Source organism: Capricornis sumatraensis, chromosome 5 (assembly GCF_032405125.1).
Source record: "Capricornis sumatraensis isolate serow.1 chromosome 5, serow.2, whole genome shotgun sequence".
Classification (NCBI taxonomy): domain Eukaryota; kingdom Metazoa; phylum Chordata; class Mammalia; order Artiodactyla; family Bovidae; genus Capricornis; species Capricornis sumatraensis.
Window position 1 is genome coordinate 92,685,884 of NC_091073.1, and position 14,374 is coordinate 92,700,257.

Consider the following 14,374-nt stretch of genomic DNA (forward strand, 5'->3'; position numbering starts at 1 on the left):
GTGTAACATTCTTTTGCTCACCAAGTTTATTTAATGGCACACTCCAACTCTCAGGGCATGCAGTTGGCTGAAAACTTCAACCATTTCCATTCACTGCTGTGAATCCATTACTAAACAGTTTGAATTTTTTTTTTTTACCCATTTTAATCTCTTAACAATAAACAAACAAAAACACACTATTTTATACTATTTGGGTCAAATTAATTTTATTATGCTCCATGATGAATTGCCACCAGTGCAACATCCTATTCACTATACATTTCAAAAAAAAATTCACATACTAAACAAAATTTCAGTTGATAAATGGAAATGAATGATTGAAAGTCTTTATGAATCTCATACATACAATATGTGGCTAGCTGAAATTGTCTATCACATAGCGTTTAGATATAAAAAGCCTCATGCTAGTTTGTTAAAAGCGAAGGCTATCAGACAATCGTTTAGCTGGAGTGCATGTGGGAAGCTCTCAGACGATGCACAGGTATAGTGCTGTCCACGGTGCGAGGTGGTGGAGGACTGAAAACATGCAACCTTTACACTAAAGTGGATTTAGTCTTCATGCCTGGACTGAATCCCACAGCTGCTGTTTCAACCAATATTAATTTAGACTTTGTGCAACAACAAAAGTCTTATTTTTTTTTTTCCTTTAAGAAGAAAGAATAAACTCAATTACCATTGGCAAATTTTATACCCATCTTACATGTTTAGAATTGTGTTTCCAATTCGAAGATTTGATATCCTCTGCTCAGAGCAGCTCCTGATAAATCTTTATCATAACAAAGTTAGCTAGAAAACCCTGCATTCCTTGCCCCAAAGTGAACAGATATCTTAAGTTGGCATTAAAGACATTTCCAAGATATTGTAAAAAATTTATATAATGTCTAAAAGAAAGAAATAAGAAGGAAAATGATCAATATTACTTAAAATAATTAAAACGTTCTATTTACCATTTGCACAAATTTCTAATTTTATTGGTTAGTTGTTGTCCAGCCTCATCCACACCAGACCCACAGAGATTAAGCCACAATTAAAAAAAAAAAAAAAAAGTAAGCAGAAAAAGGTTTTTAGCAGCAGAGGGCACTGTTTTTTGCAAGAAACAGAAAGTCTAGAATCTTTCCCATGAGCTTAAATTATTCCTGCAAGGTAGGTAACATTCTCTGAATAACTTAACTATTGTACTGCACCACTTACTGCTTTCAGCAACAAAACCTTTTAAATTATTTCTCATGATAACTAGATGCATGATCACTAGAGATTATGTGATAACTGGTTAAAATTCAAGCCACATCTTGCAGGTCCAGCCTGTCAAGATCATGCCAATAACTAGATTTTGGTCGGTACAATTATAGAGAGCTTAATTTTTAGTCAGATATTGTGACTATAGTAATGAAATACATTTGGAACTACATTCTGTATATGACTCAATGTGAGAAAAATAGGTGTCTGTATTTAAATCAGATAATTTTTCTACCTAAAATTTAAAGTAGGCAGGTATGATAATTAATGCTATATATATGAAACAATCACCTTTAGGCAGACTAGTGTACTGCAGAGAGGCAAGGAAACCCTAATTTTAACACATCATGTAGCATATAAAACAAATATGAAGGTTGTAAAGTTTTAATTTTCTTTTTAAAAATCTATCATTTGGTTTTGCGTTCCAAGAAACTTGACATTGGGACCACCATTCTTTTAAGAAAAAGGTAACCCTTCACCTAACATTTGACAAAAACCTTGAGAAATTATCAAAATTAAAAAAAAAAAAAAAACACCCAGCATATTATAGTTTCACCATTATAGGGTAAACCTTTGCCAACTAGGTAAGATTTCTATGGTTGGTATTTCTGAATATCTCAATCCATACAGACTGCAAAATATAAATACTTAATCCTACCTCATTTTTATACTTTTCTGAATTTTATAGTGAATTAATCAAATACCACAATGTATAGCCTCCTTCAGTTCATGTAGTATGGAATTATCTCTAAGATCCCCTAAACTTTAACATCTTAACTTTTCTTTCAGAATAATACCAAAAATACTTTTTTAAAATTTTTTGCCAAAAAGAGCCTGCCACATTTACTATAACACAAAAATAACCTCAGTCAAGTATTAGGTATGCAAGGGCTCCTTATGATTCCAGCCTCCAAATACCAAATCTGTACAACAATAGGCAATATTGCTGTAAGAGGTGGGTTACTCCTTTTCCCAACTAGCATCTCTGTAGTGATTTTATGTAGAGCATGTTGCTAAAATTTGAGAACCTGCATCAGTGTAGTGATGTCTAGAGAACTGTGCAATGTATCAGTTTCAACATTCATGTGGCATGTGTTCAAAAAGAAGAGGCTAAATAAACTAAGGTCTGCATCACTTAAAAAACAATGTAGTGCTATACTAGATTTTAATAAGAAAATTTAGGTACAGAAAAAGTAGGGTATGAAAATAGTGTTTTCCTTCTGGCATTGTAACTAAATTACATTAAGGTTTTTGTCAGTCTCACATATAATATTTAAACTCCCTTGTTGATGGAATGAAAAACACTCACAAATCAAGTGAGCATCCTGGTGTAAACGTGCACACAGTCACAGGGAGTAGCTTTGCAGAGGATTATGACAAACCCTTACAGATTAAATGAGGTATTGCACAGATTAATAAAAAAAAAGCAAAAAGGCAACAAAAATATACAGCAAATTGGTAGAACATTTACATGATAATTTTACAGAATCCATAGACAGAAAGTAGTGTTTAGTATTTCACCTTAAAAATATATATATATAATATATAGATCAGTCTTCCCATTCATCATCATCCTCAAAATCTTCATCATCATCTTCATCCTCATCTTCATCTAGAAGAGAATCAGTAAGACAATTAAAACATACACATTACATAATTGACATTATGTATTGACATAAAATGACATTACATAATTCTTGCTATTCAACTTCTAAAATATAACCTGGAGGAATCCAGTTACTAAAATGGTTTAAAATGAATCAATAAAATACATCTAAAGAGTATTTGATTGTGAGCTGAAGATTAGGGGTAAGAAGACTTGGATTCTAGTTCCTTAATCTCTATGGAACCAGTTTCAACCTGTGCTTCCTTATGTGTAAAATCACATGAGTTGATCTCTCTGAATCAGCAGGGCTTCCCTGGTGGCTCAGATGGTAAACAATCTGCCCATAATGCAGGAGACCCGGTTCAATCCCTGGGTTGGGAAGATCCCCTGGAGAAGTAAATGGTTACCCATTCCACTATTCTTTCCTGGAGAATTCCATGCAGGGAGGAGCCTGGTGGGTTACAGTCCATGGGGTTGCAAAGAATCAGACTGGGCAACTAAAACTTCACTTTCTCTGAATCAACACACATATCACAAGAAAAGCTATAAAAAATATATATATACTTGCACATTGTTTAGCTGATTTCAGTTATAATTCCAGTGACAGGTAGGAACTGCATCAGCACTAAAGAAAACAGAGTAGGCACCCCAATACCCAATCTCTTTTTCTACCCGATTCTCTCTTGAACCCACTGGCACTGCTCTTTCTCAGTCACCAAGGACCTACTATCACTAAAAGTAAACTTGAACACGAAAGTCGCTCAGTCATGTCCGACTCTTTGCGACCCCATGGACTATACAGTCCATGGAATTCTCCAGGTCAGAATACTGGAGTGGGTAGCCTTTTCCTTCTCCTAAAGCTAAAGCTCAATTCTCTGTTCTCAGTTTTGTGACCCATCACACCCATCTGACCCAGATGATCACCACACCCTCCTTCAAACTTTTCCCCTGACTTCTAAGATATCACATTCGCCAGTCCTCCAAACTCTATTAGACTTTCTCTTCTCTGTTTATACCCACTTCTTTGATGATCTCATCCAGTTCTGTACCTTTAAATACCATGTACTTAATGACATGCAGATTTATATTAACAGTTCACATCTCTCCCCTGAATCTGACTCATAACCAAATGCCTACTCAACATCTACTTTTAAATTTTTAGTAAATATCTCAAATTTAATATGTACAGAATCAAATTCCTATCTTTCCTTTCAAACTTGCTCAAATCTTTCTCCATTCCATTAATGAAAACTTCACTCTTTCAGCTGCTCAGGTCAAAAACCTCCGACCCATCCATCACTCTTTTTTTCCCCAAACCTTGTTTTCAATCCATCAACAAACCCAATGTTATCCACATTCAAAGTATAACTAGTATCCAACCACTTCTCAGGAGCTACCAATCTGATTCAAACCTGCACCATCTCCTGCTTGGATCACTGCCACTCATTACTCTGCTAAGAACCTTCCAGTGGCCTCCCACCACATTCATGGCCTCCAAAGCCTTACTCTTGGCTTCCTGCCACCTCTCATATTGCTTCCTTTTTTCTTCCTCATTCTTCTTTCTCTTTCTTCTTTATTCTTCTTGTTCCACCCGTACTGACCTCAGGGAGTTTGTACTGGCTGTACATACTTTTCTGTTTTCTACATGGTTTACTCCCTGAACTCCTTTGAGTCTTTTCTCAAATGATATCTTAGGTAAGCCTCATTATCCTATGATAAATGAAATTCTCTCTCACAGTCTGTTAGTCTTTTCCCTTTTCTGCTTACTTTCTGTCCTTAGTACATATCACTATTTAAAGTGCATATTTTCTAATTTGTTTTATTTATTGTCTCTCTCTTTTCACTGGAATGCACGCTCCATAAAGGCAGGGATTTTTCTTTTTCTCTTATTATCTCAAAATAAATACTTGTGGACTGAATTAGCCTATTCTATCTTTTTAGCACAGTATAGAAATAAAAATGCCTATTTAAGGAAAACAAATATTGCTAAAGGATCATAGACATCCACATCCTTAAGGGGAAATCAACAGAAAGAAAACAACATTTATTGAGCACCTACTATGTGCTCAGCAACCTGCTGGTTATTTGCATAATAATTTGCTGTTCATATCAATCATCTGATGTATGAATTCTCTCCATGTAACAAACTGGAGAACTGAGGTCCACCACAGAGAATAAATAATAGATTTAATAAGAACAAAGATCTGCTTCTAGTACATCATGCTCTTCAGTAAATCTCAGCCATTACCACAGCAAAACCCATATTCTTTCTCTCTTTCAAAAATGATACTCATTTAATGGTGGTGTGCATATGTTTAATAACCACAAGTACAAACTATTTTATTCAAATAATGTTTTGGGAAAAAAACAAAAAACTAGGGTTCTTTAGTAAACCCCGGAAACAATATAATTTATCTCATTTCTCAGTCCCAATTCTTACAAATCAGGGAAACCTAAATTTCTTAAGTCACAAGAATGTCTCAGGAATGAGATACAGCAATGTCAAGTCTTTTTTAAGAAGCTGTTTGCCAGGCATTCTATTAATACTTCTAGTTTGGGAAACAAAACTGCCATTTTTGCCAAACCGTTCTTCTAATTTATGGTTATGACATAGCATCCATTAAGCTTCAAACAGACTAGTCACAGTCACAACTTCTTAAAATATGTCTGAGAACCTAAATCAATAAGTTATCCAATAGCAGGAAGAAAATCTAGAAAAGATTGTGTCATAGAATAAAAAGAGAAACAGAACTTCAAATATTCAAATTTATTAGCTATACATATACAGATGCAAATATACCTGAAGAATGAATGGCTTTGCTCCTCTTCTGCATCACTTCCATTAATGCACCTACAATTCCTGAAGTGGGTGCAGGTGCTGGTGGTGTAGACTCTGGGGCATCAGTTACCTTGGAAAGGAAAGTTAGCAAAACTGAGTAATGCATCCTTAGCAAAAAGTCTCTCTCTCCAGAAAATCTTTCTCTCTTACAATCACTTTATTATTTTAAAACAAAATAAAACCAAGAAAGCAAACAATCAAGCCCAGGATAGGATTAACTGAATTAAGAAAAAAACCAAAAAAACAAAATTGCTGCTTTAAAAGACTTATGCAAGATATATTTCCCATTCTTAATGTATAGGCCATCAATATATTCCCAAATTTAGATTAAAAATCAAACTTTTTGCTACTTGCCCTTGAAGTTGGGTTACTTCTGTTCATTCTAATACACAATGATAAGAAACTGATAAGAAACTGGCTGATAAGCAACTTTAAAACAGTTATCAAAGGATATTGTTTTATAAAACTGAGGACATATTTAGATTCCTAGAGTTACTAGGTGAGAAGCATATTTTAAGATATTTAAGAGCATTTAAAGAGACATATTTTCCTGAAAAAAATCAGCTTTGCTAATAAGCTTTATAATTTTAAATATTATATTTAATATAAAGTTATAATATAAATATGTATAGTAGACAATATATATACTGTAATTCAAAATGAACCTTCTTTCTCATGTATGTGAAACTTACAGGAGATCAGATGGGTAGCCTTCAAAATGTACCTCACAAGGCAACTAACTTTCCCCAACTAAAGTACTGTTTACTTTATCTAATATAAACTACATTTGGAGAAAAAAATCAATATTAAAGGGACTCATCAAAGAGACTCCCAGACTTAAGAGAATGAACTTATGCATGCGTGACAGTTCGGGACTTTGGGAAGGTCACGTACACACTGCTATATTTAAAATGGATAATCTATTATATAGCACATGGATGGGGCTTGGGGGAGAATGGATACATGTACAAGCATGTCTGAGTCCCTTCCTTGTTCATCTGAAACTACTACAACATTGTTAATCGACTATACCCCAAAACAAAATAAAAAGTTTTCTTTTTTAAAAAAATACCCTATCAATAAAGGGTCTCATTTTACAATCTAATTTCTATATAAAATAATCCCTGATTTCAACACTCCCGACTCTTTTCAACCCCACGGACTGTACAGTCCATGGAATTCTCCAGGCCAGAATACTGGAGTGGGTAGCCTTTTCCTTCTCCAGGGCATCTTCCCAACCCAGGGATTAAACCCAGGTCTTTCGCATTGCAGGATTTCTTTACCAGCTGGGAAGCCCCATTAAAAAAGAGCCTACAGGAAATCTGTAGAAACTAAGGGTGGGGGGGTGGGAAAGCAATTTAGAAAGTACTGCTCTATGGGCACTGTGATTAAAATGAGTAGTCATTTATACAAAATACTCACAGTTCGTTAATTTTGTTCCTGACAGTATCCACAGAAAAGTATGTTACTGGTATAATCAAAAATGAAATAGCATAGCTATACTAAATAATTACACATACACATAGCTACCCTTGAATAAACATGAGTTTGAATTGCATGGGTCCACTTATATGCAAATTTTTTTCAATAAATATGTTGGGACATTTTTAAAAGATCTTCTACATCTGAAAAAACTTAACAGATGAATCACATTGTCCAAATACATGAAAAAATTAAGAAAAAGTTAGACATGTCATGAATACATAAAACATGTAGATACAGGTCTACTTTACCATTTACTACCATAAAGTATACACAAATCTATTGTAAGAAGTTAGAATTTATTAAAGCTTATGCACACACAGGGACTTTGGGAAACGCTACATACATGGCACCATTCCCTGTTAACAGAATTGTAAACAAATGTAAAGATGCAGTTTTAAATCATAACTGCCTAAGATTAATTGCAGAGCACACTGTACTACTGCCCTAATCTTGCAGATACCTTCTGTCGCTAATTCAGTGGGCCAAGCATGAGTATCTACTTGAAACTCCTTGTGATTCCACTAGTGTGAGCAGTTTGTCTCCCCAGTAAATTGTGCATCACAGTAAAAAGTGATCTCTTGCAGTTCTCATGTATTTTTCATTGGATTGAGTGCAATATTGCAATCCTTGAATACAACCATGGGACCCATATGAAGTGCCAACTAGTGATGCTGGAAGTGCTCCAAAGAGTGGAGAAAAGTCATGACATTACAAGAAAAAGCTGAATTGTGTGATATGTTCTATAGAACATATAAAACCTACAGAGGTTTGCAGCTGCCCACCATTTAAGGATAAATGAATCGAGCATTAAGGATCATAATGAAAAAAGAACAAGAAATTCATGAAGCTATCACTGCAGTTCGGTGTAGGAGACCAACCCCTCCTTTTCCTCCTCCTCCTCCTCCTCAGCCTACTCAGTGTGAAGACAACAGTGATGAATACCTTTGTGATGATCCACTTCCATTTAAGAGGTGGAAGTAATCATCAGGCCATCATCATGCAGAGTTCCAAAGAACAGCAAGGAGAGATAAGAAACCTTCCTCAGTGATCAATGCAAAGAAATAGAGGAAAACAACAGAATGGAAAAGACTAGAGATCTCTCCAATAAGAGATATCAAGGGAGCTTTTCATGCAAAGATGGGCACAATCATGGACAGAAATGGTATGGACCTAACAGAAACAGAAGATATTATGAAGAGGTGGCAAAAATACACAGAAGAACTATACAAAAAAGATCTTAATGACCCAGATAACCACAATGGTGTGATCACTCACTTAGAGCCAGACATCCTGGAATGCGAAGTCAAGTGGGCCTTAGGAAGCATCACTACGAACAAAGCTAGTGGAGGTGATGGAATTCCAGTTGAGCTATTTCAAATCCTAAGAGATGATGCTGTGAAAGTACTGCACTTAATATGCCAACAAATTTGGAAAACTCAGCAGTGGCCACAGGACTATAAAAGGTCAGTTTTCATTCCAATCCTAAACAGAGGCAATGTCAAAGAATGCTTAAACTACTGCACAGTTGCACTCATCTCACATACTAGCAAAGTAATGCTCAAAATTCTCAAAGCTAGGCTTCAACAGTACGTGAACCGTGAACTTCCAGATGTTCAAGCAGGATTTAGAAAATGCAGATGAACCAGAGATCAAATTGCCAACATCTGATGGATCACTGAAAAAGCAAGAGAGTCCCAGAAAACATCTACTTCTGCTTTATTGACTACGCTAAAGCCATTGACTGTGTGGATCACAACAAACTGTGGAAAATTCTTAAAGAGATAGGAATACCAGATCACCTGACCTGCCTCTTGAGAAATCTGTATGCAGATCAAGCAGCAACTGTTAGAACCAGACAAGGAACAACAGACTGGCTGCAAATCAGGAAAGGAGTAGTCAAAGCTGTACATTGTCACCCTGCTTATTTAACTTATATGCAGAGTACATCATCCAAAATGCAGGGCTGGATGAAGCACAAGCTGGAATCAAGACTGCCAGGAGAAATATCAATAATCTCAGATATGTATATGACACCGCCCTTATGGCAGAAAGGGAAGAAGAACTAAAGAGCCTCTTGATGAAAGTGAAAGAGGAGAGTGAAAAAGTCGGCTTAAAACTCAACATTCAAAAAACGAAGATCATGGCATCTGGTTCTATCATTTCACGGCAAATATATGTGGAAACAATGGAAACAGTGACAGATTTTATTTTGGGGGGCTCCAAAATCACTGCAGATAGTGATTGCAGCCACGAAATTAACGCCTGCTCCTTGGAAGAAAAGCTATGACCAACCTAGACAGCATATTAAAAAGCACAGACATTACCCTGTCAAAAAAGGTCTGTCAAGTCAAAGCTATGGTTTTTCCAGTGGTCATGTATGGATGTGAGAGTTGGACTATAAAGAAAGCTGAGCGCAGAAGAATTGATGCTTTGAACCATGGTGTTGGGGAAGACTACTGAGGGTCCATTGGACAGCAAGGAGATCAAACCAATCAATCCTAAAGGAATTCAGTCCTGAATATTCATTGGAAAGACTGATGCTGAAGCTGAAACTTCAATAGTTTGACCACCTGATGTGAAGAACTGACTCATTGGAAAAGACCCTGATGCAGGGAAAGATTGAAGACAGGAGAAGGGGATGACAGAGGATGAGATGGTTGGATGGCATCACGAACTCAATGGACATGAGTTGAGCAAGCTCCGGGAGTTGGTGATGGACAGGAAGCCTGGCGTGCTGCTCTCCATGGGGTCACAAAGAGTTGGACTGAGTGACTGAACTGAACTGATCATGTCATGGGGCCATACTCTTTAGAATTTCAGGTACATAAGTTGACCCTTGGATAGCATGGGAGTTATAGGTACCAGCCCCCTGAGCAGTCAGATGTGTGTATAACTTTTGATTCCCCAAAACTTAATTACTAATGGCCTGTTGTTAATAAAATAAACTTATCTGTTGTTTAAGTGTGCCTTTTTGTAAAAATCTAATGACATGATGAGAACTGTATGAAATATTTTTGTATCAACATTGCCCAAGTATTCATCATGTAAGACACAGTGTACAAGACTGAATTATATCACCATGCGGTGCCTCTCATAACTGGAGGAACTGTGTAGCTGCCTATCATCACAGGTAAGTGGTTTTGAAAGAAACAACGTTTCCAATACAGTATTAAGAATATGACTGTAGTAATATAGGCCATAAAAATTTTATAATGAATTTATTTTATAATATTGAATATACTACGCTACCATAAAGCAATCATTATCAATGTATGAATTGTTATACCTGTAAATAACTATAAATTTCTCATATTTTCATTTTCAATGTCTAGTATATTACATATAACATCTAGCATTATATAAAGAATATATATATATAAAAGAATATTGACCAATAATGACATAGGTACCAACAGACTATTCATCTTTGAGCAGATGATGTAAAGTTATAGTATCAATAAATCCAATTCAGTACTGTAAATGTATTTTCTCTTATGATTTTCTTAACATTTCTCTTCTCTAGCTTACTTAGTTATAAGGATATAGTATACAGTATAATATATATAAAACATACAAAATATATTAATTTTTATGTTATTGTAAGGCTTCAATAACAACAGATAACAACAGGCCATTAGTAATTAAGTTTTGGGGGAGTCAAAAGTTATACACACATCTGACTGCTCAGGGGGCTGGTACATATAACTCCCATGCTATCCAAGGGTCAACTTATGTACCTGAAATTCTAAAGGGTATGGCCCCATGAAAATCTGCTCTTCATCTGGGCTGTGGTCATTCTGACAATAATTCTGCCCACTAACAACTATTCAAAGTTCCTAGAATCCTTTAGTCAGAAGTAAATGGGAAGAGGGAACAGTTGATTATTCAGAGGCTGATCTAAGTATCATTCTGGATACATGTTAAGAAAAGATCTAACTAAACACATTTTAAAGACCAGAAAGTTTCTTAAATCTGGGCTATGCTGATGTTTAAATGCCTTCATTCAATTAGTTGTGTTTCCTATCTGTCATTTCCTTCCTAGACAGTTTCTAGGATTTAGGAATTTATAATTCTCTACATACTGCAAAATAATTTTCCATTAAAAATTTCCTTCTTTTAGTTCCATTTACTTCATAGAAAAAGCTATCATTTGTAACTGTCTGAAGTCCTGCAGAAAAGTGTTCCTCCAAGAACTGTGAGACCACGTATAAAGGTCTGGAGGATATGAATGTTAGGTAGCTTAGGCTTTAGGTCAGGGGTCAGGAAACTACTGCATGGGCCAAATCTAGTCTGCCTCGTCTTTTTGTATAACTATTAAAGCTAAGAATGATTTCTACACTTTTAAATAGTTGAAAGAAAATAAAAATGAAAGACTATTTGTGATATGTGCAAATTATCTGAAATTCAAATTTCAGTGTCCATAAATACAGCTTTATAGAACGTAACCATGTCCATTCATTTATGTGCTGTCTACGGCTGCTTTCACAGAACATGTACGGCTGTTGCACCTGTCGTACAACAGCAGAGCTGAGCAGCTGTAACATACTATATGGGTTTGCAAGCCTAAAATGTTTACTGTCTAGTCCTTTAAAGAAAAAAGTTTGGTAACCTTTGCTCTAAGTGAAAATGAAGTCGCTCAGTCGTGTCTGATTCTTTGTGACCCCATGGACTGCAACATACCAGGCTTCTCTGTCCACGGGATTTTTAAGGCAAGGGTCCTGGAGTGGGTTGCCATTTCCTTCTCCAGAGGATCTTCCCGACCCAGGGATCGAACCTGGGTCTCTCACACTGCAGGCAGATGGTTTACCGTCTGAGCCACCAGGGAAGCCCTGCTCTAGAAGGTGAAATGATGATCTCATCCAACTCAGAGAATCCAAAATTATCTGCCATCACTACAGAAACTCTTTCAATTCTCTGTGGAGTATGATTCCCTACTAATCTAAATTTCAGATACAGAAACTTTAAAATATAGTTTAGTTTTCATAAAGTTAATGGTCTGACTTTACCAAAATGATTACCATTGGTTTCAATATGGCTACTTTTACTTCTGTGTAGTTTAATAAAGATTTTTCTCACAATTAAATTTTATTTAAAAGTCTAGAATGATGAATTTTGAACACAGTGCAATATTCTCTTTATGAAGTTCTATAATAGGCAAACTAAAACTATGGTGACACAAATAAGATCAGTGATTCTTTTTGAGAAGGGAGAGAGGCCTGAGGGAACTTTCTGGGGTGGTATTTTGATACAGCAATATAGGTTACACAGGTAAAGGTATAAATGTGTGCATTTTATGGTATTAAAAATATAAGAAATTCATAGGGTTAAAAAAAATACCAAGAGAAAAAGTGAAAAAAAAGATTTCTTTCCAAAGACGTCATCTAATATTTTAAAAATTTCATGAAGACAGGTAGTCTAGATTGAAAAGAATGGATTACTTACAGATTTCAGTTGAATACCCTGTCGTATCTGGTCTAAAAGTGCATCCCTTCCAGAGCAGGACACCGGCCGACTGTTCTGTTCCACTTTTTTTAGCTGAGCACCCTCTCTAATTTGATCTAAAAGAGCTGCTTTGCTTCCTGCAGGAGTTGGAACTTGGTGGTCACCATCAGAAGGGAGGCCAGGGGGCGGTGGTGGCCCTGGTGGAGGCGGAGGCGGAGGCGGAGGCGGCGGTGCCACTGACCCGCTCACTGACAGAGGTGGAGGTGGTGGTGGAGGCCCTGAAGGTGCTGAGGAGGGAAGAGCTGGAAGTGGAGGAGGGTACATCCTGTTTGGCGGTGGTGGAGGGACTCCTACACCCGGCCTGGATGGAGGCGGTGGTGGCGGTGCAGCTGTGGGAGCTCTTGAAGGTGGTGGAGGAGGAGCCCCTCTTCCCCTGGCAGGAGGGGGAGGAGGGCCCGAGCTATGTGGAGGCGGGGGAGGAGGGGGCGGCCCTCCCCTTGATGGTGGTGGAGGTGGTGGTGCTGAAATACAAACAGAAAAAAGAAAGCATGCTTTTCTCCCCCACAAACATTACACTGAAAAAGCAACATATTTCAACATGCATTAAAACAGTATGAGGAAAGGCCTCATCTTTGTATTTTATTTTACAAAGCTATCTGAGCAAAGATGCTATCTTATAATTCTTATGATATCTTATAATTCCCAATAATTTGGGAATTCTCAGCCTAAAGATCACTTTCCTCATCTTGAAAAAGTATTCGCTAAAGTAGTAGAACTTAGTTGTTAGAAATCAGCACCACTTCTCAAGGTAAGGGAATAAACACGTTTTTATATAATAATAATAAAACTATAACAAAGAAATTAAACATTTTGGTCAATAAGCATCATTTTACATTTTAATAAAAATAATGGTTACTTTTCCTCTTTAAAGAATCAAGTATAGTTAGTTAGCTGTTCTATGCAGTTAATTTACATTCAAAATTAAATAGCTAATGTAGTATAATCTATTAAAATTTATTCAAGTTAATCTGAGCTAAACTCAGCTGAAATGTTCAACTACTTATTCAGGAGACATTAACAAATTTACTGAAAATTTCTAAACACTGTAAAATTCAAGTTAGTAAAATATTAACATTACTCTGGTAGTAATAATATATACCTTCTTATTTTGCTAAAGGTAAAGTGTAAGTTAAAACAGAGAAATTCAAAGTATAAATTTATTCCATTTCCAGAGGCATGATTTTACCAAGAGCGTACACAAATTTACAGAATAATAAACTTCATTATTTTTTCATTAAAGAGTGAGTAGGAAAACAATAACTTTCTTTTTTTAAGGAATAAAGCTATTTATATTTACTGGTACAAACCAATACATTCCTGATGGATAGTTCTATAGTCTATACAAATACCCACCTTAATTTCAAATAACAGGGTTAGATGCTCAAAAATGCAATGATACCAAGAGGGAAAAAAAAAGAAACAACCCTCACTTCAAAGGAAAGCCAAACATTATTTTCTGATTTCATTTGAGACAATCATGGGAAATATGCTATAAAATATGATATCAAATATAGTCATAAATATGAGATGAAAAAGATAGTAAGGCAAGGCTCACAAGGGTATTGTCCCCTGATACAGAGACTTTTAAAACTGGAAACATGGAGCAGCAAACAGGAGAGTCATCCTACTTGGATATAAGCCGCCCCTGAGGGAAGTGCCCATGATTTACACTCAAGGCATGCTGCTGCTGCAGCTAAGGTTCACCC

At 36.2% G+C, this 14,374-nt stretch overlaps 1 protein-coding gene across 1 annotated transcript in view; it reads right to left on the minus strand.

The window, feature by feature from the left end:
• Positions 1-207: 207 nt before the first annotated feature.
• Positions 208-14,374, minus strand: part of WASL (WASP like actin nucleation promoting factor) — an 81,941-nt gene continuing 67,774 nt past the window's right edge. The window contains exons 9-11 of the mRNA XM_068972586.1: positions 12,609-13,129; positions 5,643-5,751; positions 208-2,848 (exon numbers count right to left, since the gene is read on the minus strand). Of these exons, the coding sequence (XP_068828687.1) occupies positions 2,787-2,848; positions 5,643-5,751; positions 12,609-13,129 (692 nt within the window). The 3' untranslated portion in view covers positions 208-2,786. The remainder of the gene's footprint in view (positions 2,849-5,642; positions 5,752-12,608; positions 13,130-14,374) is intronic.